Genomic DNA, 27,951 nt, shown 5'->3' on the forward strand with positions numbered 1-27,951 from the left:
CAATCTGTTTGAAACTCAAAGATCACTTTCAGTGCATTCTTAAGGTGCCCTAATTCACAGGCATACACAAAAAATAACCTCAAAAACCAGACATTAAAAATCAATAAGGATTAACTGACTCTCTGTCTACTATTCCTCCACCCACCCCTCTCTCCTCCACAAAAAAGAGACAAGGAATACTGAAATCAGGAGTTGTGCTGTAATTAGACATGTGTTGTATGTATGAACATGTAACCGCATAGATAAAGTAGGATGTCTTGACTGAAGAGTTTATTTTTTTTTTCTGTGTGTATGTGTGCATGTTTATTTTTGGGTTTGGTGTGGTTTTTTTTTTTGTTTTGTTTGTTTTTTTACTTATTATACCACTGCAGTGTACAGTGCTTGCTGGATCCAAGATTATGCTCAGAGATTTGGCTGCTAATGCAGACCCTTCTCAGTTAAAAAAAGATAAAAGGACTGACCTGACTCATGCTTTATGCAGCTAAACAGAGTTAAGACCAAGTTCGAACAGGCTGGCTCCCTTGAAGAGGATGGTTGTATTAAAACACCTGCTTTCCTAGGCTAACCTTTTAAGTGTCTATAACTTCTAACATTAAAAAAAAAAAGAATAAAGATTAAAAAAAGAACATTCTAGTTGACCATCATTGCATCATAGTTTTATCAAACAAAATGGTCAAGAAACATGAAAAAAACCTGAGCCTTACCAATTACCTATTACTCCTACTAAGAAGTTACTTTCCAGAGAATTTTCACCATAGATTTGTCTGTAGGCTGCAGTTGTTTTTCTAATGTAAATGTAACTTATAAAAAAGAAAAAGGTAGGCCACCAACTGAAAGAAAACATTTATTGAATCAAAGTCAATATTTTCCTCTTAATATCTACAAGCCAACACTGAACTGACTTTTTTCAATGAACATAATGTACAAAAAAAGTATGTATGTTATAAAAATATGTCTTTTTTTTTTTTTCTGGCAAGCTGGAAACATTTTGACAAGTGCAAGATCATTTTGGCAAGCAAATTTAAGCCACTGTTAGTGATGTCAAAGTTCAAATCATTTTCTAATCATTGTATATTTTAGACTACATTTAGACTACTAGATTACATGGCACTGGAAACGTTGACTCCTAAAAAAACATCACTGCATCGCCATGTGTTTATGCACCTGGAGAACTGAACATCTTGATCTTCTGTCATGAATCAGTACCTTCATCAGGAAAGACTAAACAGCCTAATTGGAACTATTCAACCAGATAACTGACATCTACCACAGAAATACTACTGAGGGGAAGCAAACTTCCTCCACCCTGTATTTGGTGTGGTGTTTGTGACCTGACAGAAGAGTAGGTAGGTTCCTATATTTTTAAATCAGTCTAACAGTTGTTGCAATGTGAAATCAGGGAATGCATGGAAAAAGAATAAAGAATCATTTATGACAGCAGTCTATGTTCATGAGCACATATGTGCTTATGCACAAAAATGGATCTGACTAGGCTCAGTTATGCCTTCTTAGAATGATTTTTCTCACATAAAAATTTAACTCAAGCAGGACTAATATCACTGTCTTTTTTCAAACCACCAGCAAGGAGGAAAAGAGACCATTTACAGAGATAATCAGAAAACAGTGCAATATTAAAATACAAGTTTCACAACGTGTGAAAGAAACATGCTTTGGAACCTGAGAAAAAGGCTTTTTACTGACTTAGTAAAAAGTCACCCTGTATGTTGTTTTCACTGGCATCTGTTCTGCCAGATTAGTATGTTGCTCTTAGCAACTTCCATGGCCCCTAGATATTTAGTACACAGGAACTGCCAACTACTTAGAGAGGTCTACTAAACTTTTTAACTAATATTGCAGGCAGTTCTGACATGCTGCTACTGGAAGTGACAATACAGCCTAAAATTAAGAAAAATTGTAAAAAGAAAAAGAAGCAGTCAAACATGATGCTTTTTAAATAGACTAAAGCGCTTCCACAACATTTAGATACGGTACTACACTGGTTTGCTGTCTCGAGGTCAGCTCTTTCAAAATAAATATACCAAACATTTACAACTAATGCCTTATGAATGCAAGCTCTCTCTTTATTATTTGAAGACCAGCTGGATAAAAACTAAAATAAAGACATAACTCTGAAGCAGCTAAGTTACAAGTCCTTTTTCAGAAACAGGCATGACTTGGTGTCACAGCGTAATTCTTCACCAGTAACAGTATCAACAGTCTGCAGTACGCAGTTTTTTTTCTGGCACCAAATGGGCCACCATACAAAGCAACCTCACGAAGCATGCAGTCACCTACTCTGCTGATTTTGTAAGAAATAATCATTTGTGCTTGCAGGTCTCAGACTTTTCAAAAATGGATATGAACAATGAATGATTAAAAACATTACTGGAAACTCAATCATTTCTAAATTATGTGAGTAGAGAAAAAAAGAATAAAAAGCAACTTAATAGTTAGTATCTGTGAGGGGTAAGGGAAGCTAAGGTTGGTGCTTTGATTTGCCTTAAAACAAACAAAAACCGAAAAACAACCCTAAAAAGTTCTATGTCCATGGTACTGGTAGAGGCCAATGTGTGTATGCCACTGAAAGGCATGGGTGGACCAATCTGAAAAATGGCATCATCAGAGCAGAACAGCAACTTTTCACTGGAGTGGTCACAAAAGATGAATAATAAGCCATTACTTCTCTCTTGTCGTGAACACAGAAAGCAGTCACCAAGGCAAAAGAGGGGACACAGGAAAGAAGATGCAGGAACTCACATAAACCTGGAACACAGGAAACACGTTAAACTGAGTTTTGAACATTTTGAGACACTGATACATCACACATATTATGCTTAAGTCAATTAATGAATTATTGTAAAAATGTAACCATAATCAAATTCTTCTATGATGTGTTACACAACTAACTTTACCTGCAAAGATTTGTAGACCTAAGGATGCAGTCAGGACAATCTCTTGCTCATTATATAAAAAAATAACATGATTACACAGTACTGCTTTTTTAAAATCAGAAGTGTATTTTAAAGTTATGCATCATAAGGCACACAGCTATTTATAGGGAGCTAACTATGGCATGTGGAAGAATGTTCTTCCTTACTACTCCAGCAATGCCAAAAAAGTAGAGAGCAGTACTTACTGGAAAGATATTCCCAAGGTTATCCTGCTTTTGTATCTACAAGCTGCATCTGAACATTTGCAGACATGCCACCTCCATAACCTCCCTTGGATTGCATTTGGTTCTGAATTGAGCTCACCTGGAGAAAGAAGGGTAAATGAAGAAAAGAGAACAAGACAGGTAGTTAGAACTGAACTGTGGTGTTTTCTTGCTTCCAATTTTCTTTTTGGTTTGGTTTTCAAGTGCTCTTTTATACCATTAAAGCTACATTACTTTTGCATGAGAACATAGCGCAGGCTTGCTGGAATTTTCAGTTCTGCAGACAGCTCAGCAGGAGAGATTAAAGAACTGGTTCTAATGTAGAAGTTCTTCCTCTCTCGCAAAGAAAACTGGCTAATTCAGGTTTTCACCAAACCACTTGATTACTCAAGAAAATTCATCAAATCTTGTACTGGTATCCAATTCTACTCCATCTGACAAGCTGTAATTTAGTTTGTCGTACAAGAAACATTATTTGCCAAGTATGATAAACCAGTCAAATTAGCACCATTACATTAAAAGTAGAATAGACAAGTTATAAAACATCTGGATAATTTCTACAGTATATGGGTAACTTCAGACAATAATAATAAAAAATGCTTTTAAAACCAAACAAGAGCTCATGGTGTATGGAAAATTTCTTACTTATCCATTTATGTAAAAGCATGCCCCTCTTTACTTAATCAATATTATTCCTGCAACTGGCAAAGTTTTTAAATCATAGTGAACCTACCAATTAGTCTGGAAACAACTTATTTAAAGGTATGGCTTTCATTACTTTTATCAGCATAAGAAAGAGAATCCATAGTCCTTTCCTACTTGCATTGAAGAAGTCAAATTAATCATCTCACAACTACAGGAAGACAACTCCAACCTTACAATCCATTTTCTGTCTGCACACCAGAGCATACATAACAAATACATAATAAGCAGAAAGTAACATATGCATTTAAGGCTTCAGCTACTGAAAATGAACTTGCATCAAGAGGCCTATGCCTGCAGAGTGCCACCTGAAATTATTTCATGCATAGCTCCTTCACAGAGACCTCAGAACAACACTGGAAAGACTTATTTGTCTCTGTTCCCCAGGGGTCTGTCTTGGAACTGGTGCCCTTCAAAATCTTCATCAATGACATCAACGACAGGTTTGAGTGCACCCTCAGCAAGTCTGCCAATGACACGAAGCTGAGTGGTGCAGTTGACATGTTAGGAGGAAGTGAAGCCGCACAGAGGGACCTCAACAAACTGGTTGTGGGTCCATGTGAACCTAATGAGGTTCAACAAAGTAAAATGCAAGGTTTTGCAAGGGAAGGGATTGTCTGACTCTGCTCTGTGGGCATAAAACTGTTAGAGAGCTCAGAAATATGATTTGAATTTTCAGTAGCCCTGTGTACAGCCAGAACAACTTAGTTGTAGTAGTAGTAATAGCAGTTTAGGCTTAGTTTCTGTAAGAGGTTTGCATTGGAGGACAAGTCTACTGGACACAGTTGTGAGTGTCAGCTGCTGAATTCACTGTACAATTGTGTAAAAACCTGTCCCTCATCTGCCTTAACATGTGTTCTAGAAGGATGTGTTCCATAATCTTCCCAGGCACAGAGGTGAAGCTCACCAGCCTGTAGCTCTCCAGATCCTCCCTCCTCCGTTTCTTATAAATGGGAGTGATGTTTCCCTTTTTCCAGTCACTAGGCACTTTGCCTGACAGCCACGACTTTTCAAATACGATGGAGAGTGTCTTGGCAACCACATCAGCCAGCTCCCTTTAGGATGCTGGGATGTGTGTCATCCAGCCCCATATATTTCAGTAACCATGATACTACTATACTCAGAAGTACAAGGAAATAAAATAATGAACAACTCTGATAAAGAAAAGGCACAGATGAGATACTGACTGAAGAATCAAACTTATATGGGAAAAAGCTAATAAAATTGCAGGAGGCTCATGAAGGTGCATAATGTCCACATTACAAATGAAGTTAAATAGACGAAAAACAAGTAGAAATGCCATCAAGTCCCTAGGGATAAAACTATAAAGAATAAGCAAGGAGGCTGGGTGCATTTTTACCACAGTAAATCACCAAAGAAGAGGCAAAAAAAGAGAGAATGTTAAAAACTGGAGATTTGTGTTTCTAAAGATTATTTTTTCATACAGGTTCTTTTATCAGAAAATATTACTCTGGTCACTGCAGTAGCACATTATCCAAAAAACTGGAAAAAAAAAATGAAAGATATGGTCAGTTATAAATGTTCAAAATGGAAAAGTCTGTGTAGCAACAGTAATAATTAAATATTATCTGGAGATGAACTAAATATACAAGGCAAAGTCGAGGGCAAGCAGGGGGAAAGACAGATGTGAAAGAGCAAAGCTTCAGGCAGCCACCACAAAGCTCATGAGAGATGGTTCAGATGTGAGAATGTAAAAGGTTCTCACACAGGAAAGAGCAAACATCGGAAGAGCAAACAGCCACACTTCTAAAAACATTAAAGAAAAAAGTATCACTGACTTCATTATTCAAATTCACAATGTATTTTGTATATCACATTAAATAGATGATCAGCTTTAACTGAATTTTATGAAGCTGAAGCTATGTTTGTCCATTTACCTAGCTTACTGATGTTTTAGTACAAATCATTGCCACTCCATTATCTTGTTTCAGGGAAAAACTAGCATATTGTTTGTCATGTCAGATATCCTAGCTTTGCCTTTCCCTAACAGCTACGAAGTTTAAAAAACTGCAAGCTAGTTGAAACTGCAACTGACCTCACTTTCCTACATTTAAACTGTCTTTTTTATTTCAACTCCACTCTCCATTCTGATACCTCTGATGGAAGTCATTCTTCCCCTTTCCTAAAATCCACCATCTCAGAACAAGTTTTTCCTTTCAAAAGAATTACTAAGGTTGAGAAATATTTTTATTCATTATCTAAATATCACCCCTTTTCTTAATTATTAGCCCTAAAAATAGATTAATGTTTCACATAAAATATGGTAGTACAGAAGAAATCTATCCTCATGAGCTCATTTTCAGTATCTATTAGTATCAGTATTAGCCTCTGTCTTTCACTTTCAGAGAGAAAAAAATATTTATTGCTTCAAGAATCTACAGGAAGCCACAAAACCCTGCTTGTGACGTCACTGCTTGCTCTGGAAACAATTCACATTGCAAACAGAGTTACAAAATATAGACAGTCTCAACAAGGACACACAAAAATGTTTGTGTGCACCATAAACCATGGTAAACAACAATTTCACATAAACTACATTTAAAATACTTTAAAACATTTAAGCTAAGAAAGCCAACTTGAATTATGAGACACATTTAAAAGATTTTTTTTTTCAAAATAACTCCAGTACTTCTCAAGTTATTCCTCTATATTAGTTTGTACATCCCATCAGAATGAATTTTTCAATATTCTGCACATAGCCTGCATAGTATGTACAACATTTGCTACATATTGTCAGTAACTACAGGATCACATAATCTAGAATGTAAGTGGCTAGGGCTTGGAATTAAGATACTAGTAGTTTATTCTTCAGTTTTTCACAGAGCCTCTCTCTCACAATTCAGTAGAGAATCATTCTTCATTGCTTTAGCCACTTACAGTGTTCCTGTACCTTGTCTAAGATGAAATATTCTTCATCCACTGATACTTACCGAATTCATTCCACTGAATAGGTCTCCTGATCCAACATGAGCTGTGTGAACAAAGTTTGTTGGCTCCCCAATCATGCTTCGGTCTATGCGTCGTCGTCTTTTCTGGAAGAAGCATAAAGAAACCATCTAGATGAGATTCATTTAAAAGGCAGAACCAGTATGTGTCATAAATGTAAACTATCCACAGGGTATTTCATACACCATAAGACATTTTCATAAAATCAAAAAGCAGAGTCTGAATTCCCAGGTTAATCTAAACATTGGCAATATGTCCATTGTTTTCACTTAGGGGATCTTTAGAAGATCATTAGACCACCACTGATACCACTCCTAGGCATCTAGGTTAACAAAGTGTGTGTAAATAGCCATAACATATTCCACTCTTTATTAAGCAATATTTGCAATGTTTCATGCAGCAACTTCTGTCTATCCATTTGTCCATTATTTAACCATGATGTGATGGATCAGATTTGATGTTTAGTTATTTAAAATGAGAATTAAGAATCAAAGAGCATTAGCAGGGTATACAAAGCAGCTAATTTATAGAATTTCCGAGCAGCGTGCCATGGGATCTTGTAAAACTGATTCTACAATACTCTTCAGAGTAATGCCTTGATGGGCATCAGCCACTATCATATCCCTACTGAATCTCATACCCTGAGGTAACTTACACTCCTCATGGCTGTAGAACGTGAGCTGAAGGGTTGCAGAGGGTAGTGAGGAAGGGTGCCAGACTGTACCCTAGAGATAGGCCAATTCCTGTTCTGAGATGTTTATGGCAAGAACTGCTTAACCTCTGCCTCCCTCTTCTCAGAGTCATGGCATCAATTTTTTTATTAATATAAAAATATGCAAATTAAAATCAGAGGCGGTAAAGACTTCCTCTAATTAAAGTTGTGTGGGCTGTCTGCCTCCAGCCAAATATTGCATCTAAAGCAACAAAACAGAATACCTTGTCCTCATTTCTTAGGCCACAACCAGAGAACTTAAGCAGAGCAAACCATACGGTATGCAGCTGCCACATACCTATATACTGTATTTAAAAAAAATAATAGCCATGAAGCACAACATGAATATTTCAATTTGGGTACGTTAAAATATAGTATAATAGCTAAGAAATTACTTGAGCTCAATTAAAAGCTTCCCACTGCCCTAAAGTCCACTTGGTCTCATTTTAGAGGGATGTTCACTCCAAATCTGTACTAAGATCATAAGACCACCCAGAATCAAGCCATGAAGGTACATGCCTAATGAGTGGACTAATTGCTTGTGAAATGCATCTACAGATTAATGAATCAGACCCACAACTATGAGAGTACATCACAGGGTTAAGTCAGCAAGCACAACACACTTTTAATCCTTATTAAAACAAGTCTTAGGAGGTTTCAGTGTATCCCACTCTATCGCATTAATGGCCAAAAGGGGGTGCAGGGGAAAGAAACACTTAACACACGCTCACAGAAACAGCAAAACAACCTGATCTATGCCAAAACTGATGGTGAATTCTCTACTCCCAATGTATTGAAAAAACCAACAAAATAAAATAATCATAGCTATAATTTTGTGTAGTTTAAGGGCTTTCAAGGAGAAAGCGTTTATGGAAATGCAGATGTCTCAGCTACAGAAGTCACTGAGTCATGAGCAGTCACAGTAGGATCTATCACCATGTCCCACCAATGGGTTAGTATTTCAGTTTGGAAACCAAAGTCACTGATAGAAACAGCAAACTACTTCTTAAGTTAAGCTTGAAATGAGCTAGTAAAGCAGTGACTAACTTGGAGAAGAGACCTGATACCAGGTTTCTACTCACAGTGGATGAGAGCTGCCAATCAAACGTGATCAGAATTAGGAGCATTCCCACCAGCTGTAATGGGCAAATGATGTTAAAGATGCATTGCTGGACTTACACAATATTGTGGTATGCTGGTACTCTGACACAGAAAGAGTCTCGAAAGTGAAACAAGCCATTCATCAGTTAGAACACTTAAATTATTTCAAGTATGTAGTAGGTGCCCATCCCCATCTTTAAAACAAATAAACAGAAAGCCAGAGTGAGAGTCATTTGCACACCTGAACAATACATCCATGATTTCTTGGTTTTAGTTGAGTTGTGAAATGCTGGGGTTTCTCAAGAGCTTGCAGATTATTTTTCTGGGGAGTGTGGAGAACAACCAAACTCTTTTTTTTGGCCAGTTTAACTCATTCTCCTTTTTTTTTTTTTCATGTTGGAAATAGTACTAGTGTGCCAGTTAAAGCATTAAGGAGTGCTGGATCTTGTGAATGGTTGTACATATTCTTCATTAATCATCAGCTAGTGAACTACTATTTAAAGCAAACTGCCATCAAGCCTCGATTCTTATCTTAAGCAAGTTTCTTAACAGAGGCCATCAGGCAGTTACACCTGAGCATGTGCCCACTGATGTCATCTTGAAGCAATGGAACAGCATTTAAATACAAGGGGGATGGAATCCAATGATGATTAAGGTCCCTTCCAACCCAAGCCGTTCTATGATTCTAAAAGAAAACAAAATGGTGTTTGGTGGGTTTTTTTTTTTTTTTTTTTTTTTTTTTCTTTTGTCTGTATTTACATTAGTGTTCTAGCTCGCATTATGAGCACACTTTAGCAGGAATTTTGCCAGTTCCTATTTGCATGCTTCAATTTGTATTTCTGAGTAATCTTGGACATTTTCTTTTAAAGGACCTGAACTGGAAGGCTAGCTGACGCACTCCAACAGCTAATGGACATCAAGGCCAGAGGAACAAGCAAGCCAGTCTGAAGCAGAACCTGAAATGTATGCCTGAGTTCCTCAATACTGCTTTGCTTCACACTGCTCTCCTGTTACTGTGTGCTATTTCTGTATTAGACATAACCTCAGCCAGAACTGAAATGACTGATGAGCACAGGGGAAGGGACATAGGACTGTAAGAAGTCACTTTTTTTTCAAAGGATTTAACACAGGAGACAAGAGTAGGGAAGCATGCATGGAAAGGTTACAAAACTTTTACAGGGAATACTATAAAGACTACCTTTGTCAGGACTATATTGTGTTATTTTACTGTTGCATTTTTTGAGGCCTTGCACCTGCAAATATACATACCGTACCATTGCTCAGACTCAAGGATTGACTCTTCAGTAAATTTAGTACATGTAATCTGAAAGCAGCTAAGAGACAACACACTCATCTTTCACTTGAGAAGCTAACAGCATGAATAGCTCCCTTCCCTTCATGAACACCTATTTCATGCTTGTTTCTTAGTGCAATTCACATGTCTGAGCAGATAAAGCCCAGCTCAAATGAATTCTAGTCATCCACATCTCTAACTTCATTTGGTAACATACCATAAATAATTAACCTCAGAATGACTATATATATAAATGACTGAACATGCACGTGCCCTAACTCTGGCAATCTAGCTGCAGTGACATCCTGTTTCTTGTTTCTGTACTTCTGTGGATGGATGTTTTCTTGGGAAATCATATCATGATTAACTAACTTGCAAAGTGTCTGTTATCTTTTTGTTTAGTTTTGGTCAAATTACTAAAAGATTTTGTTATCAAAAGCCAAAGAAAATTTTATATCTGAATTACCGTATTTGATTCTTGCCTTATCTCAAGGCATCTATTTCCCCCTTTACTAAGGTGTTATGGCATGCCAAGGAGCACAACAGAGGTGAAATGAGAGAAGAAGACCTGTAGAGGGATCCTAGATGTGGAGTATGAAAGTCCATCATTTAATGGCTTTACTCAGTTTGTTCCCCTGAAAAAAAATCTGTAGAATTTGCATTGCGAAGTACACACCTGGTAATCTTTGCCCCATAAAAAGAATCAAATCATACTTAAAAACAAGTGGAAGAGATGCAGACTTGTGAGTTAAATGTTTGAGGGGAACAAAAGCTGTATGTGGGCCCATCTCAGAGGCTTTACTTTGAACACAGACAATACAGGCGCTGTAATGAGATCACATTTCAGCTACCACAGTAATGATGTAAAGAACTGTTGTTTCATCTAAAGCTATGAGTGATGCTTTGCACCCTCACAAAGCAGCACCTCTTTTGAAGAAAAGAAGATTAGAACTCAGAAAGCCGTAAGCTGTTGCATCACATTGAAATATTAAACCTGCACATTTCTAGAAACTTCTCATAAACTTTTTAAAACTTCTTTTTAAAAGTTTTGAAACACCTTACTGAAACACCATTTTAGTAGTTGAAAAAAAACTTAATAATAGAAGCTCAAAACTGTGATTTAAAAAAACAAAACAGAAATAATAAACAAAATAAACCAACAAATAGTTGCCACTGATGAGCATGTGCATTTTCCTCTTAATTCTTCTTTGCTGAGAAGTTATCTTTTCTGACCATCTCCAGATTTTGCCCAGAAGTTGGGATGCACTTCCCTAGGTCAAGTAATTTCACAGCGATGGCAACAACTGTGACTGCAACATTTCTAGACAACCTTTTAGCCTGTATGAGTATGTGTGTATATGTATGATGTATATAGGGTCTAAGTGACATCACTCAGATCTTTTCTGACCTATTTGAGACCCTGCACTACTTAGTTTGGATATTTTTTGTGGTTTCATACACACAGACACACAAGAAAGTTTTGGAAATTGTTATTCTTTGTACCGTTATGCATACTTCTCTACCCTTCATAACAGGTCCTTTCAAAAAAACAACACTCACCACCAAACAAACATACAAACAAAAAAACACATTAAAAAAACCCAACAAATAACACCACCCACATAACCCATAGCAGGTTGATAATTATATTCCTGGAAGCTGCTAAAAGTGAAAGTCACAACTGAAGTCAAGCAGAATATCATTCAAAGATAGTCCAATCAGTGCACACAAAAGCCTATGCTGACGTGAACTGCAGAAGCCTCCATCTCAGGCTCTGGTAGTCAGAGGTGGTACTGTGGGTGCAGGTTCGGAATGTGAGTTCTAAGCATAGTGATACACTGCAGGAACTGAAGAAATGTATAGTGTTTTTTTCTTGGTTTTTCTTTTTTTTTTCTTATGTAGGAGTATTTTACTATTATTTCAACAACATAATGCAAGGATAAAACTTACTTTATCACTACTAATATTGAACTCTGCAACAGTGGCACTTTTCACAACTGCATTTCCAAATATATGGTTTTGGCTTATTTTGTATGAAGTAAATACATATTGCATAATTTTATATGCAATAAATACATATTGCATATACTTAAAATGTTATATTAAATTTATATAAATGTCTATTATACCACTAGATATTACATCATATATTGCATATCAAGGTATTTTTTTCTGTAACTTAATATTTACCTGTGCTTTAAAAAAATGTAGTGCAGAGTAAACTAAATTTGAAAGAAAACAGCATGCTGACCTGACCTACGCAGTACAAGGGCTGCTCCAAAAGTAATGCCTCTTATATTATTTTGGTGCCCCATGATACCAGCAGCAGATGTTGGTGGCATGGCAGTTGAGATTGAATCTTCCTGCCAATATTCTGTTACATTTTGTTGTCATGTGACAGATGGCAGCAGAGGGGCAGTCTGACAAAATGGTGTCTGATGTGAAAGTGCAGATGAAGGAAGCAAAGGTGTTGTCACTGACTTCCTCCATGTGGAAAAAATGGCACCCGCTGACTTTCACTGATGCTTGCTGAATATTGATGGAGACCAAACAGTGGATGTGAGCACAGTGAGGGGTGGGTGGTGTGTTTCGGCACACATGACAACATGTCACTTCTGCTGGTGCAGCTTGTTAAGAGAGCAGCGTGCAGGCTTGCTTGGTTATCACTGGCAAAAATGCATAGCTAATAGTGGTGACTAAGTTGAAAAACAGTGTTTTGTAGCTGAGAATTTTTTAGTATTAGCACTACTTTAGTAGTGTTATTGTGTTCTTTGTGTCTGTCAAATTTTCCATGGAAATAAATAGGAGGCATTTCTTTTGGAGTGACCTACGTATAATTTTGTGCAACAAGGCTCCAGCCAGATCTAAATCAACACAAAGCGATTGTACGCAAGTGATGCACCTTCATTTTTTTGACAGTTCTTTGTTTCATTCTAATTATTAGCAGAACAACAACTTTGGTCCAAATTCATAATCATTTCTGCTTATTGTGCAAGACTATCTCTATTATTCTTCATGACAATCTGTTATTCTGGATTCTCTGTTAAGAAATGACACTGTAGCAGAAAGCCTGCACCTTACAGACTCCTTTCCTGAATCAACTGAGAAACATCTATAGATTTTAACTTCAAAACAGCCTGGATATATAATCATGCAAAAGAAAAAGAAAAAAAAAACTGCAAACCCCACCATGCTTTGGTGCCTCAACTTATGCAAAGTAAAAATATCAGCTTCCTGAGATTCATTTTCTAGCACTTTATCAGTCTCTCCTCTAATTTTAGACTATTTTTGAAAAATTAATTCCTTAAAAGGAATGGAGATTGTGGAAGTCAAGGTATTCATAACATCACACGTTAGAGCGGGATGTCCCAGCAGCACGTGATGCTTAAGTGGGTCACATTCACCTGCTGGGGCTGCTACCATCAAGTCAGCAGTGCTCACTGGTGTCTTGCAGGCCCAGAATCTGCCTAAGGCAAAAAAAAAGAAATAGTTCTTCTCTTTTCTTAAATGATTACTGTCAAAAATAGGCTTCTCTCTCTTGGCAAGAAGATAAGTAACGAACATTTAATTCTGCTTTGAAGCCTGGTTGAAGACTTAATAAATTTACTTGCTGACTCCCTACTAGGAAACATATCCTGACCAACAGAGAAGTGAATGTTCCAGCTAGAGGCTGTAAATGGCTCCTTTGCAGAATAAGGTTTTGTGGTCGGAGAATGACTACTTACACTTACTACCTCCAAAATTTTCCTCTTTTCAAAGCAAAAAGATGACTGAAAACATAAACACTAGAAATGTGCACAGATTTTAAGCTTGTCCTTGTAACTTGAGGGTCATTTTTCAGACTGCTCAGTCATGTTATAATCACATCTCAGTGATTGCAGTGGCATTCTCTAGTACAGTAAAAAGCAATTTATTCTCCACTACAACTTTTTGCAAGCTTGGGTTTAAGCAACAGGAGGGTAATTTGAACATATTAAATCATAATAATTTTAACCCTATGTTTAAATCAGTGCCACATTAGCAGATTTAGAAACAATGCATCTTTCCACACTAAAATGATCACATTCTCAAGCTCTACTAAAATAAAGCGAACTAAACTAAAATAAATCCCAGTACAGCCTCTACTACTGCCATTCTTACGCTACTACTGCCATTCTCATGCTAGGTATGACAAACACAAACAAGGAAAGCACTGCTAGTTCTCTACATGACTAGTGGATTGTTTTTCTTGTCTAGGAGCCAGTCGGCACATAAATCCAATACTAAATGGGGAGTCTATTAAGACTGTGACAGGCAAGTATGCAACTTGCTAAACTGTTTTTGAAATAGGAGCTATCAGATCAAGGCAGAGGGTCAGGGCTATCATGCTTGGCCTTCTGCCACAAATATCCCTCAAACAGTAATACCTTTTTTTTTTTTTTGAGAATTTCTGTTACCACTCATGGAAGTTTTAATTTTAGCTAAACCAATGCAAAAAGCAAGCTCTTTTAATCTGCTTATTTGCTTTCTGGAATCTTCCATACCAATCTAGATATGTATTTCAAACATTCATCCTAAAGACAAAGTGATTTACTAAAGTTTTCAGTGATATAAGTCTTGAAACAGCAGTTTGCTAGCTTTGTATCCCAGAACTCTGCTAAAAGCAGTACTAGCCAAAGATAAAAACTAATATATGAAACTAAGAAAAGGATTTAATCAAAGACCAGCTAGTCAATCATTTAAAGATGGGGAGTTTGGACTGTTAAAAGAGAAACTGGAAAAGACACTATCCTTCATTTTCTGTACCTTCTTTGACCTTTCCTGCACTATATATCTGCTTTGAAGAGAGCGCCAACAGCAAAAGCAGTGGGGTCCCTATGGAGTGTCACCCAGCAGATCCTACACATGCTCATTCACAAGAGCATCTAGGTAATCTCTCAGAATAGGAAGTACTGAATCACTGTGAAGAGGTGGTTTTCTGTTCTCCCACATACATGCTGTTCTGCTCTCAAATAAAGTCCGATGTGTGCAGGACGGCTGCACAGTACGAACAACACAGCACAACCTGGCAAAACTAACAGGGTCATACCTAAGAGCAACATGTGGGCTCTGCTTCTCAAAATAAGTGGTGGTCCGAGTGATGTGCCTGAGTTTCCAATATTGTCCCATCAAAATCAGTTATAAAGGTCTTTTTCATCAAACCCTACATAAAAAGGACTGCAGGTGCAAGAGTGTCCTTTGCATTTATTTATTCATTGCGCTATTCTTTACGACGCATTTCTCCGTATTTTTTTCCATTATGAGGAACCTAGAGATCAGTGTTTAAAAAAAAAAAAAAAAGAACAACAAAACCACACACACAACCATACAGAAAAGAAGCATTGAAAGCAGAAATGCTGATACTACACTCTCAGTTGTAGCAGTTGCACCATTACACAGGAAACTAGTGAAACTAACAGTTAGATGTAGTCATTACATAGCCAGTATATTATTTTTGAAAAAGGAAAAAACACACACTTCCAAACATCTCCCTGAATACTACAGTACTTTCCTTCTTTTTTCAGCTTTTTAAATCCATAAGCAAACATGGCCAATTCCAATATTCATACAATTTGCTACTAGTATACTTAGGCTGATGATATTAAAGAGACACCATCCATGGTAACATTAAAATTCCAGTCAAGGATATAGTGTATGTTAAAGGGTTTTAACATTTCACATTTCTTATCAACTATAAAGTGTCTCTGGCTATATTGAACTGCAGGAGACCCATTACCCTCTAAAGATGAAAGGATGAAGAACTAAAGCTTCAATGTTCAAATGCCTTAAAACAATTCTCCTGTTATACAGAAGAAATACAAAGAAGAATAACTAAGATAATAAACAAAATAAATAAAAGTGCTAGCTACTCCCTCCAAATCACTGTATTTCAGTGACAGATTTATTCTAAAGCATTAATAATCAGAATCTAAGCCCAGTGTAAGGATGCTCAGATGAGCACTATCATCTTCATTAACTGTAAGCACCAAAGCTGTTCCATTACCAACAGTTTTTTCTCAGTCTCTTACATTGGCATTTTCTAGAAGATTGCTTAGAGTCTTGATTGCTTACATATCTTACAAACAACATTTTTGTCAGAATTGAAGCAAGAGGAAACCAGGATAGGTTTTCATGCCAATTACTTATCAACAGAGATAAGTAGTAGGTCTCCAGTGCATTCAGTTTTCCTGCAGTTTTCCAAAAAGCCAGGATGCTGTCTGACTCCTCTAGCTAAAGGACACCTAAGAAACTAAGATAAAGGGTTGAAAAGAGAGAGTTTTTAAAATATCTTAAGTCATTATAACTAGAACGTAATAAACTGATATCAAGAGCACATTGGATCTAGGCAACATCACTTGGCATCTAACTGCCTCAAGAGACAAAAAGTGAGAAAATCTAACAGAATTCTGAATGAGTGAATGAAATAGCAGTCCTGTTCATATTTTGAATAAGATAGAAATACAGGGCAAATAAAAGAAATTAAAACAGTAGAGTAGGTCAAATCTACATCAACAAATGATGTAAAGATACATCACAATACAAGCTTTCTAGGTATATTTAATAGCCTCTTAAAAAAACAAATCCTAGAGACACATAGATAACATAGTAACACACTGAGACATGTACCACAAGGTTAAGCTCTTTCCTCTTACTTGCTGACCTTTTCCAAAAAGAACATAGGAAATACTTCAAAGGTGATGTGGCCTGATGAGAGCTACAGTTCTCCAGAGAAAGAGGACTTGCAACACAATGCCCCTCCTGTTCAGCCAGGTGAGTGTTATCCTCATCAACAAGCACAACAACATCGGGTGTCCTTAAATATTCTGCATATTGAAATTATTTTGTTGAGAAGTTACAGCTCATGCTTGCAAATCCCCCAAGATTTAATCCTAGAGCTAGTTGGCTAATTTAAGCAGACTTGTTATGTCCTACATGTGCAGGTGTCTGTATATATTTGCATCTATATGGAAACATACATGATGCATTAGATAAACTACATATAAGCCTTCAATATTCCTATGTACATTCCACTCTGTTTGATTCTCTAAATCAGAATTATATATTTGTCCCAAACTCCATTACAGGAAAGCACAAGAGCTAAGACAAACTAAAATAAACAGATAACAGCCACTACCAGATATTGGATTCTCAGTCACACTTACAATGCAAAACCAACCACTGTCCAAGTCTAGCACTAGCTAGAACAGCTAGTTAGAACACCTGCCTCTCTGAAGATAACAGCTCTAAATGCACTGCAGTGTGTGCTACCAAGCAGCACTCGTGTACTGCACATTGTGATCTACCTTTGACTATTGACAACAAAATAGGACACATGATATTCTCAGAGTGCTTCTGCACACAACTCCTGGTAATTCCATTATGAAGAGAAGTTGGATCTTCTATGTTATGGCACTGACATTTTTTTAGTAATAGGACTTCTGGGTAGAAGTTCTAGTACTAGTGCTGCAGGCACAAATCAAAAACAAAGCCATAGTATTTAATAAGAATACTCTTAAGAATAAACATCTACAGACATAGCAAATTCATGAGCTTTGTGAATATAATCTCCAAAACTCAACAATACTTTGCTCAAATAGCAGTAGCTTCTTGTTCAATTTTGTACATAAGCAATATAAGACCTAAATAGTCATTTGGTTTTCCAGGGAAGTACTTGTACTTACAACAGTAATAAAATGATTTTTTTGGGGGGGTGGAGTGGGAGGGGGGCAAATCCTTTTTTAAGAGAAGTAATTCCTCTAGAATTTTACATGTGCCAGGTCCATGAGACACACTGCTGACCTTTCTGGCAGTTCTCCCACTAGTATTTCCTTGCTATGCTATTTTTCACCTGTGTGAACTCATCATTAGCTCTGGGTTCTCCCTGCTACCCCAGTGACATCCTGGCCTGTTGTCTCATCAGCATGTAAGTACCATCACACGGCCTCTAGAACACCCACTTCATCTTCACAGATGGGACAGGCATTCATAAATGTGGAATCACAAATTCCTTCAGTGACCATCTCACTTTCTGCTCCTATGAGGACTTCTGCAAAGCTCCCAAATTTGACTGTCAGCATTGGAAACATGTTCATCTAGTTCATGTTACGTAAACCACTTAATCAAGCACATCCCACAGTACATTACTATATAACCTGTCTTCAGTTGTTCTTAAAAAGACAAAGCAAAAAGGAGTTACAGCTTACACAAAGGAGAAATAGCCTCCCATATTCTATCCATACAATGAAAAATAATCACATGTTTGAAAGGTGATTCCAGTAGTGCATGTGAAAATGATGGTATTAAACACAAAATAAAGACAACAAAAAAAAAACACCCAAGACAATTCAGCATTAAGTGGTCCAGTAGGACTGCTTAGATGCTAAGACCACACATAAAACAAACAGTCTGCAAGAGTACTATACCACTAACTCTTAAGAAGCATTTAAACCCACAGCTGCACTCAGATTTGAAAAAGCATTCTACTCAGCTTTCAACATTCAAAACAGTACCTCACACTGAGCTGTGACATGAAAACCTGCACCCACAGATGCCTTCTCACTCAAAGAGTGCCAAAATTCCAAGAAAGATGAAAAGGCAGTTGTTCAGTTGTTTGGGGAGGTAATAGCAGGAAAAGCAGAATGGTGTGCCATTGCAGATCTGCGTGCCTGAAAGGAAGACAAGGAAGAAAAAAGCCTTTGTGAAGGAGTACTTTCAGTGCTTCTACCTAATTCATAAAAATGAAGCCCTTTCAAGGAGTGTTCTTCTTTCCCTAGCAAAGCAAAGGAGTCCTTGCTGCCTTGTCCAGCCTTGTATCAAAAGAAAAATACCAAGCATGTACAGGCACTTTTCTGTAGTCCAGCCGAGGCATGCCACAATTCCACCGCTCTTGGAGTGTAAACAATCATTAAGTACTTAAATTTCATCAAGTCAGAAAGAGCCCTGTATTACTAGCTTTCTTGTCAAATTCTACTCTTTAAAAAAAAAAGTAAGTAATCAGAAGTAGCAGCAGTAGCTCCTTACTCCTCTACTAGACACACCAAGAAGACGCACAAATTTTGTTAAGGACACAGTCTCATGTACTTGCACTATTCAGAATTTACTGTCAGACTCAAAGTAGAATCAAAAACACATCCCATGATTTTTCAGAGGCATCACTGGCTGCTCATACAGTTCAGAAAGTCTTGCTATTCCTAGTCCATTTATTTGGCAAACCAACTCCTCCTTATTTTGCAGATCACCTGCACTAAATAGTCTACGATAAATTTACTACTGTGAGAGCAGAATTTCTACTATTCTGTGTCTTCTATTTACATACTTTGTTACACCAGTCATTCCATCTACTATTGATAATTCTGAAGTTGGATGCCTTGTAGAAATCCAGGAAATACTGTGGCTTTCTTAGTGTACCAGATTTGCTGGTCTTGAAAGAACAAGCTTATATTCAGGGGCTTCTTAAGGAAGACAGAATAGGAAAACATGGTTCTTTAATAGTCAGCAAAGAAAGGGAAGCTTAGCATTAAAATATAAGGCACCACAGAGATCTATAATCCCTCCATAGATCCCTATTATCCCTATAATCCATCCTGAGGGGGATGAGAGGCAACGGCCTTAAGTTGCACCAGGGGGGAGGTAAAGGTTGTATAATAGGAAACTTTTCTTCTCAGAATGAGTGGTGAAGTATTGAAACCGACTGCACAGGAAAGTGCACCATCCATGGCGGTATTCAAGAAATGTCTGGATTTGGCACTGAGGGACATATTTTAGTCAGCATGGTGGTGATGGGTTGACAGTTGGACTAAATGATCATAATGGTCTTCCCAAACTTAATGATTCTATGAATTGCTATTACTGGCAGTTTCAGGGCAACTATTTCCAACTTCCACAAATGTAGTCAGTTTCTATCAACATGAAAGGCACAGCCAACATCAGCTACTGGCTACAGATTTACAGTCAGACTGTTTGACAACAATAACAAAAATGTTAGGGAACGGAGAGAAGAAAAAGCTATAAGCGTACAAAACAGAAGCAGGTTTTCTACAGTGCTGAAGGCTGAGAATTTCCAAACTAGGCACATAAAAATAAGTGTAGACTATTTATGGTTAATATTTTCCTTTACTCTTCAGAAAACTGAACCATACGATACCTAAAAAGATAAGCACAAAACTTCATCTTCCCATCAGCTAGAGATATCATAAAAAAAAATGAACAATAACTGTTGTTAGGAAAACATCTACTGTTCTCCAGTTACAGAAGAACAATTAAGCTAAAACACCACCACAACGCTCTTTTATAGCCGTATTCAGGTATCCTTTACCAACACGTAGGTCTCCAGTGGTGAATCCCAGGCATGGGATTTGCAATAAATTCATTTTCTTCCCAGACTTCCTATGTGGTTTCTACATCTCATCTCCATCTCAGTATCTGCACAAGAATACTCTCCCATTTCACTGTGCTTCCCCGAGACCATGGGAAGATGGCAAAGATCTATGGTACAGGCATTAGAGTAGCCTTCTACAGCTGCCCTCAACAGCCTATTCAGCCTACATGCTTCTAGGTTGCTTCAAAATTTAGGCTAAGAATAGTAGTAAATTAGTTTAGCACAAGAACAAACAGCAGTGTGAATTGTTGCACATTTAATAAGCAGCATTTGAGTAATATACTGTGAAACGAGCAAAACAAAGGCCACCACTTTAACATTAGCCTACAGTGAGGTTTCTCAGAGCTTCTTCACCCTTCCACTTCTGATGTCTGGAAACAGTGCAATAGAAACACTTGAAAAATAAGAAGAATGTGGTAGTCTTTTTCACATCTTTGCTGCTCTCTCTCTGGCATTCACTCTGTATCACTCTCTTGTCGGTCACACACAGAAAGCCAGAGAGATATCACCCTTTCAGGTGACTGACACGTCCAGCCTATATCTTACTTTTCAGGAACCTTCCCTTCCCTCCTGGCTCTTTTCTGTTTGAATGATGCTTACGTCTGTTCTGGTCCCCTAAAGACACCTGTAAACTTTGTCATCGGACAGGCATCCAGGTAGGAATTTCACCCAAGTGATGCTAGTAATTCTTACTGCAAAGAACAACTGATTGACAAGTTACCTTTGTAAAGGATTCCAAAGGCTGCATAACTATAAAATGATAGAACAGTACTAAGATATCCTACCACTTACAGATTCTGGCAATTCCCTCACATTCCCTAGTCCTAAATCATCTGTAAAAAACATGTTAAAATCCCTACTGAAAAAAGGAGTATATGTAGCTTATCAGAAATTTTAAGTGCTTATCTTTATAAAAACAATGTATATTTGATATATGTGCCCGATGCTTTTATGCAAAACCCAAAGATTACAAATTCAGAAGTGACCCTAGCTCTATGACATAATTTTAGACAATTTTAAACAACCAAGTCTTATGCTTTAAAGTGTTAATTTAAACATATCACACAGAAAATACAAATAATTTTTAACTATTTAGGGTAAGCACCTGAATGATTATTCCATCTGCAATACTACAAGAAGTCAAAAAGTGAAGAGATGTGCATTATTATCAAAGCTCTCAACATTCCTTCTTTTGAATCATTAAAGAAAAAACTGAGAAATCCAAACCTTTCTGCTTTTCCCAATTCTGTTTCCCAGGCTTCATTTTCGTACCACTCTTCTGTATTCTGAGACTGTATAGTTACAGGGCATGTTTACTTGCAGTTTCTTAAGCAAACGTGCATAAACACAGCATAAAACTTAGGTGTGGCTACGGAACAATTACAGCACAGAACTGTACCACATTTAGTGCATCCTGCAGCATTTCTAGTCTTACACGTTCCAAACGTAAATGTTAACAGTATATACAGTATATACATTTATGTTAACATAAAACTGTTAACAGTACCTGCCCTTGCAATGCCTGCAGGGCCAAAATAGCTAAGAGCATAAGTTGAATTCTCTTCCTTCTTGGGCATGACCAAATTATTTACTAAATTCCATTGAGCTGAAGTAAAGGGATTACTTGCAGAAAACTTAACTGTGCCAGTGTGAGAAAAGTACTCAGCTTGATTCAGAACCCTGACTGAGTTTCCAGACCTAGCAGCTGAAAGTTTTACCTATTTTCAAAGGTGTTTCTTTGTAAAAGTTGCTCACTTCTGCACATTTTATTAAGCAACAAACTACTGTACAGTAATAACAGGTTTTTGAGTTATATTTCAGAGTATGCTTGAACAAGCAGCTTTTGTCTGTGTTCTTATATAAAAAAAATTACAAGGACACCAAAACCAAACCAAATCCTCTCATCCCATTTGTCATTTTTCTTTCATTTTCACTGAGGAATAATGTGAACTGATCAATTTTGGAACACTAAATTACATAAGTTATTGTGTAACTGAAGGTAATTACTTGACTACTTTTCCTACTATATATGGTAAGATAGTTCAGATCACACTATGGTCTTCATTTCAAATTGACTAAATAGAAGTAAGTATTTACAACGGTGTCAAATTCAGAGAGTAAGACAAAAAAATTACAGAATGTCATTTTGGTGAAATGAAACCTCATATGAGCAGCATACCATTTTGTTGTCTTCAGAGGATAATAAAGATGTCCTCACATTTGTATTTGTAAAATATTACGGCAAATGCTGCAGAGCAGTTATTTCATACAAGCATTACACACTTCAGATACTCCTATTTTAATTAAGTTCTTTAGATATGAAAAGTTGTTTGAAATGAACATCAAATGAATAGCCTATAAAATAAGATAGATTTAATTTATAATTAACATAACCCATTTTAAAATCTAGTGAGAATTAATGTTTGCCATAAAATTTAAGCTTTGTTACCTTCAATTAAAAAAAAAAGTCATGATGTTCCTCAGATTCACTACTGATAGCAGCCTAGCATTGGTTACATAATGTTTTACTGATTTTCACTGTTTTAATTTTTAACTTAACAGGAAATGTAATATCCACGTTGCGTAATGGGCTTAGACATCTTTGAGAGATTTAAAATATGGCTTTGAAAAGCAATAATCAGCACCCCTAATTCTTCTTTCTCCTCTAAGTGCCTTTTTCTTATTTTCTTAAGTACATAGACTACTTTTTTAGCCTCCTCTTCCAAAATTTTCCTTTGCATTACAAGTTCACAAGTTATTTCATTTTCTAAGCTTAATTCTGCTATTACAAAAAGAAAACATGCATCTGATACTTTTCTGTGAAGAGGTCCTGTAGGCTCTCTTGCTTACTTTATGTAGATCATCACATATGTTATTGTTTTGGCATTTTATCTTTCTCTTCACAAGCTCATCAATGCCCAGCTAAGCACAAGCACTAATACAACCACAAGCATACTACACACACATACACAAGTGCATGCACTGGCATATTCTAACAGATTTATTCAGCGTATATGTCTATCTATATCTCATTGCCCCCTTTTAAAACTAATCTACTATGTAACCAACACCCCAGTGCCTAGACATTAAATGTTTTTAAGTTGCTGGCATCCCACAAGCTGTATTTAAAATAAGTCGTGTTTGTTCCAAGCAGAGTTTAATAACATGTCCTATATTAATGTTGCATTTAGACATTTACATCTTTCAAGAAATTGACCTGAAATGGATTTGTCTTGGAAGCTTAATAAGTCTATAGGAACCTTATGAATCATACAAATTTACTTCCTTTTATACATAACACACTCCACTGATATACAACTGTAGTTCCCAGTTGAACATGGCTAAGTATTCTTTCTTCAGGGAATTTAATTTCTGATAGCATCAGCTTTTCAGTTCACAAAACTGATAAAGCACCCCAATAGGAAAGATATATGCAAATATACATGATGAGGTAAAGATTAATAATTAGAGCTTATGTCACTTCAGGGTTTTCAAAAAGAGGGTGTATCTCTACAGCTGTATCATTCCAGAGTAATCTCCCAGTTAACATCTGTTCATCAATCCTTTTGAAGTCTGTTCCTCTATTTTATTCTCTTACAATTCATTTCTCTCTACTGACCACCATATGTACCCTGACACTTTTTCTCTTCTCCTCTCTCCCCATTTAAGAGGAGAGAATTGGAAGCTACTGATTCACTACCATGCATGCAGCTCCCCAAGCAACTGGCCTTGTGCCTCCCAGCTGAGTCAAACCTGAGCTGCCAGAAAACAGTTTGAGATCAGAAACATCCTCCAGGCTTTCAGTGCTTAAAGCAGGCTGAGCTCGGGAGAGACCCTGATACCTACTCCCAGAGCATTCACCTCATTTCAGCTGCCACCACTCATGGCCTATTGGAAATGCTCTCAGTAATTGAGCTGAGAGACTGATGAGGCCACAGTTTTCTTCAGCACAGCGAAACCAGAAGGTTGTGTGACATTCCACAGCCTCAAAGCACAGTTGCAAAGTAGCAGTGAGGCAGCCCCATGCCAGGAAGTGCTTCGTGCCATATCTGGTGTGTGGTGAGCCCTACATTGCTGCTCAGTGTGGCTCTGTGAAAAGAAAGATGCTGACTTCTCTCAGCTACAGTAAACTACAGCACTCTTGAGGGTACCCCCAAGCAGCTTAAAAAGCAAAATTCTTTGAAAACTAAAAGCAAAATTGGATTCAGAGAGGCATTACTACCCTACATCTGAATCTGAGATGCTTCACAGCTCCCTCTCTTCTGCCCAACTTCTGTTCTCACTCAGTGGCAGGACGTCGGCTCTGAACACCACAAGTCAACAGTTCAGAGTGATAAGCCAAGCCACCCTGATGATGCAAGTGAGAAAAATCACTGCAAGTCGTTATGCACTAAAGTCTCTCACTTAAGCAGCTCCTTATAAAACTCTGAGTACACATGAAGAATAGCTATAATACAGTTTAGTGGGAACTTTGATACCATGCATGGCTGATATAAACAAGAGTCATGATAGGAACAGCGGAAGGTTTGAGGAACAGTCTGAAAAAGGAAAACTTTCATGATTTCAAAATGTTACTGTTAGGAATTAAAAATATAAGTTACGTGGAGATATTTATATTTAAAATAGCCAACTAAAATGCATATTTTGTGAGTTATATTTCATGAGTTGCATATCGGTCTTAAGAATCATCTCTAATAAAGCATCTCAGGTCCTCTGCAGAGAAGTTGCCGTAAAGATACAGTTGGGTAGCAGCTGAGGCAGTTTCTACTCTCTATACTCCCTTTTATATAAAAAATAGTCAAAGGTAAAAGGCTGAACATTTAGTTGCAAGGCAACAACTGACCTCTCTGTTCATTAATACAAAGCATACTTCTATTCGGAGTCTGTGGAAGTATACATCTTTCAGGCCCTGAGCTAACGCTCACTGCTCCTAAAAATGTCACAGCTTTATTCATAATTAAGGACCACAAAATATTCAGTTAATTACAATGGCAGAATACTGCCTTTCTTTTTTGCTTTCCTTATAAACATTTTTATACTCATACCATAACAGATATTTCAAGACTGTGCAAGGACTAATTTAAATTTAGAAGAAAAAAAGTCTAAAGCAGCCCGATCAGGCTAAAAGCAGCAAAACCAGATCCGGTTTGAGAAAGAAAAGCTAAATATTTTGCTGCTTATTGAACTCTGACCCCCTTTAAAAAGGTGTTCCCTCAGGCTACCTCTACAACACCACTGACAAGCAAAAAGAAGGAATTTCAAACATCTGAAACCTGTAGCTCAACACATAATTTGCAACTTTGAAATGTGAGGTTTCTGTAGAGTTGTCACCTTTTACATTAGAAATTTTTTATAGGCTTCCTGAACATGGTAAGATGATCAAACTTGATGAATAGAAGACCCTTAACATTTTGGTAATTTTGACTCAGAATCTGAACTTGCAGAGCATGGCAGAACGGAACCTAGTGGCTCTCCAGAAGCAAACATTTTATTTACAATACACTGAGAGTGATTTGTTCTGCGTTTGTTATAAATACTGAATGCTTAATTATCTTTATCATGCACAAGTCGGTGGGAATTATAGTGGGAGATGGATCAGGTGTGTTAGTCTGTCAAATTTTTTCTACCTCTTCTCATTCATGTGAACTTGCTCTACTTCTCTCCTAACCAAATTTATTTTTTTACTTTATCACAACTGGGAGAAAAGGGAAAAGGAAAAAAAAAAATCACAGTCAAGTCTCCAGAACAGTGTACTTTTCAAAAATGTTAAGGCAAGAACACCCAGTATATCTTAATGGCCAAATTCAGCTTTCACAGAATTAGAGAAAGTTTGAAGTGGGAAGGAACAACTGGAGGTCATGAGGCTCAATCCCCGCTCAAGCAGGGACACCCACAGCAGGTTGCCCACAACCATGTCTAGGCAGCTTCTGACTATCTCTAAGAAGGGAGACTCTAATGGAAGAGGCTGTCCAGAGAGGTTGTTCATCTCTCTGGAGATACTGAAAACCTGCCTGGATGCTCTCCTGTGTAACCCACTCTAGGGACACTGCTTTAGCAGAGGGCTGGACCGGATTATGTCCACAGGTGCCTTCCAACCCCTGTGATTCTATGATACTACCACTTCTCTGCACAACCTCCACATGCATTTGGTCACCTGCACATCACAGAAGTACTTCCTGATGTTCACAGGGAACCTCCTGTGTTCCAGATGGTGTTCCTCCTGTGTTCTTCTTTTCAGAGCCCTGAGCACCAGAAGTTAAATTCCTTGAAATCATTTGCATAGAATCACAGTTCTCACAACTGCCCAACTTCCATTTTTGACCTCTGTAACACTGTTATTCAACCAGAGATAACACACAAGATTGGCTTGATGTGAAAACAAGTTATTTTTTTTTATTCTATCTTATGTTGTGCTTCCTCACTCTAGGTTTGTCAATTCCATTTCATATATCAAAAAAGACATTAAGGAAATGTCACTTTCTAAATTAATTTAAACATTTGTTAAAAGTTGTATAAAACAGTATGCAGAAAACCCATTAAAAACGTTTGACAAAATGAAAAACCTCTAAACAGGAGGCAAACAACAAAGAAGGAACCAATTAACTGGAGAAGGAAGTTCAGAGCTAGTCAGACGAGAACAGTTTATTCCTTTATAACAGAGCAATAATTTTAATGCAAGGCCAAAGGAATATTAAGAGCTCAACTGTATTGGGCGGTGGCACAAACCAGGTGAGAGTGCATGATGTTGCAACCAAGGACTTCTCAGACTCTGCAAGAAAAAAAAGGACAGGACCGAAACAAACAAGAGGAAGAAAATAACAGACTCGGGGTGTAGGCAATGAGCTCAGCCTAGCAAAGAAAACAGAGAAATGTTCAACAAAAACCTGCAAGAAAAAAAGCTTACTAAACTCCTCCTAACAAGCAGTATAGCTGGTAGCGAAGATCTGGCAGAATTTACTGAAACTGTCACGGTATTATCTAAGGGTCTGCGTCCGTGACAAGGGGAACAGGCCAGAAAGAAAAAAAACGAGAAAAAAAAGGAAAGAAAGGAAAAAAAAATTGCCGGCGGTAAGGGCCAGCCCCCGGGCGGTCCGGTGGCTAAAGCGGCAGAGAAGCCGCGGAGCCGCCACCTGGGAAGACAAAGGGAAAGAGGGAAAAAGAAAAAAAAAAAAAACAAACAGCGGCACCAATCTGAGGAGGAACAACCAACTTTACTAAATATATCAAAATGAGGCTAGTAGAATTATATTAGAGAGTTTACAGGCTGAAAATCTTACACAGTAAACTGCAGGAGGACCACGTGCTTTCTCCGCCGGGCAGGAAGGAACCGACCCCGCCTCTCCCACGCGGCTTCACCACCCCCTCTAACGCAAAGACCCCTGGGGAGTGTACCTCCTCCCCTCCCCCTCAGAGGGCCACACCAAAAAAGGTAGTTTGCAGTAATCAGGGAATTAACTCTTTAACTGCCTGTACCTTACATGATGTAATGATGTGGAATACCGACAACAAAAAATCACAAAACCATAACATTCCACCCCTTATTCCACATCACTACATCATGCTTAACATATATTTATATACAAATGAACAATAATTAACATACATTACATACGTATCTATACGCC

The 27,951-nt window shown here is 37.5% G+C and overlaps 1 protein-coding gene across 4 annotated transcripts in view; it reads right to left on the bottom strand.

The window, feature by feature from the left end:
* CDC42SE2 (CDC42 small effector 2) overlaps positions 829 to 27,951 on the bottom strand; it is an 87,237-nt gene continuing 60,114 nt past the window's right edge. For all 4 annotated transcript variants that reach the window (XM_021379808.1, XM_021379811.1, XM_021379810.1 and 1 more), the window contains 3 exons: positions 6,808 to 6,909; positions 3,137 to 3,254; positions 829 to 2,763 (listed from right to left, as the gene is read on the bottom strand). In XM_021379808.1, the coding sequence (XP_021235483.1) occupies positions 3,156 to 3,254; positions 6,808 to 6,909 (201 nt within the window). In that variant the 3' untranslated portion in view covers positions 829 to 2,763; positions 3,137 to 3,155. The remainder of the gene's footprint in view (positions 2,764 to 3,136; positions 3,255 to 6,807; positions 6,910 to 27,951) is intronic.

This window comes from Numida meleagris, chromosome Z, assembly GCF_002078875.1.
Source record: "Numida meleagris isolate 19003 breed g44 Domestic line chromosome Z, NumMel1.0, whole genome shotgun sequence".
NCBI lineage: Eukaryota > Metazoa > Chordata > Aves > Galliformes > Numididae > Numida > Numida meleagris.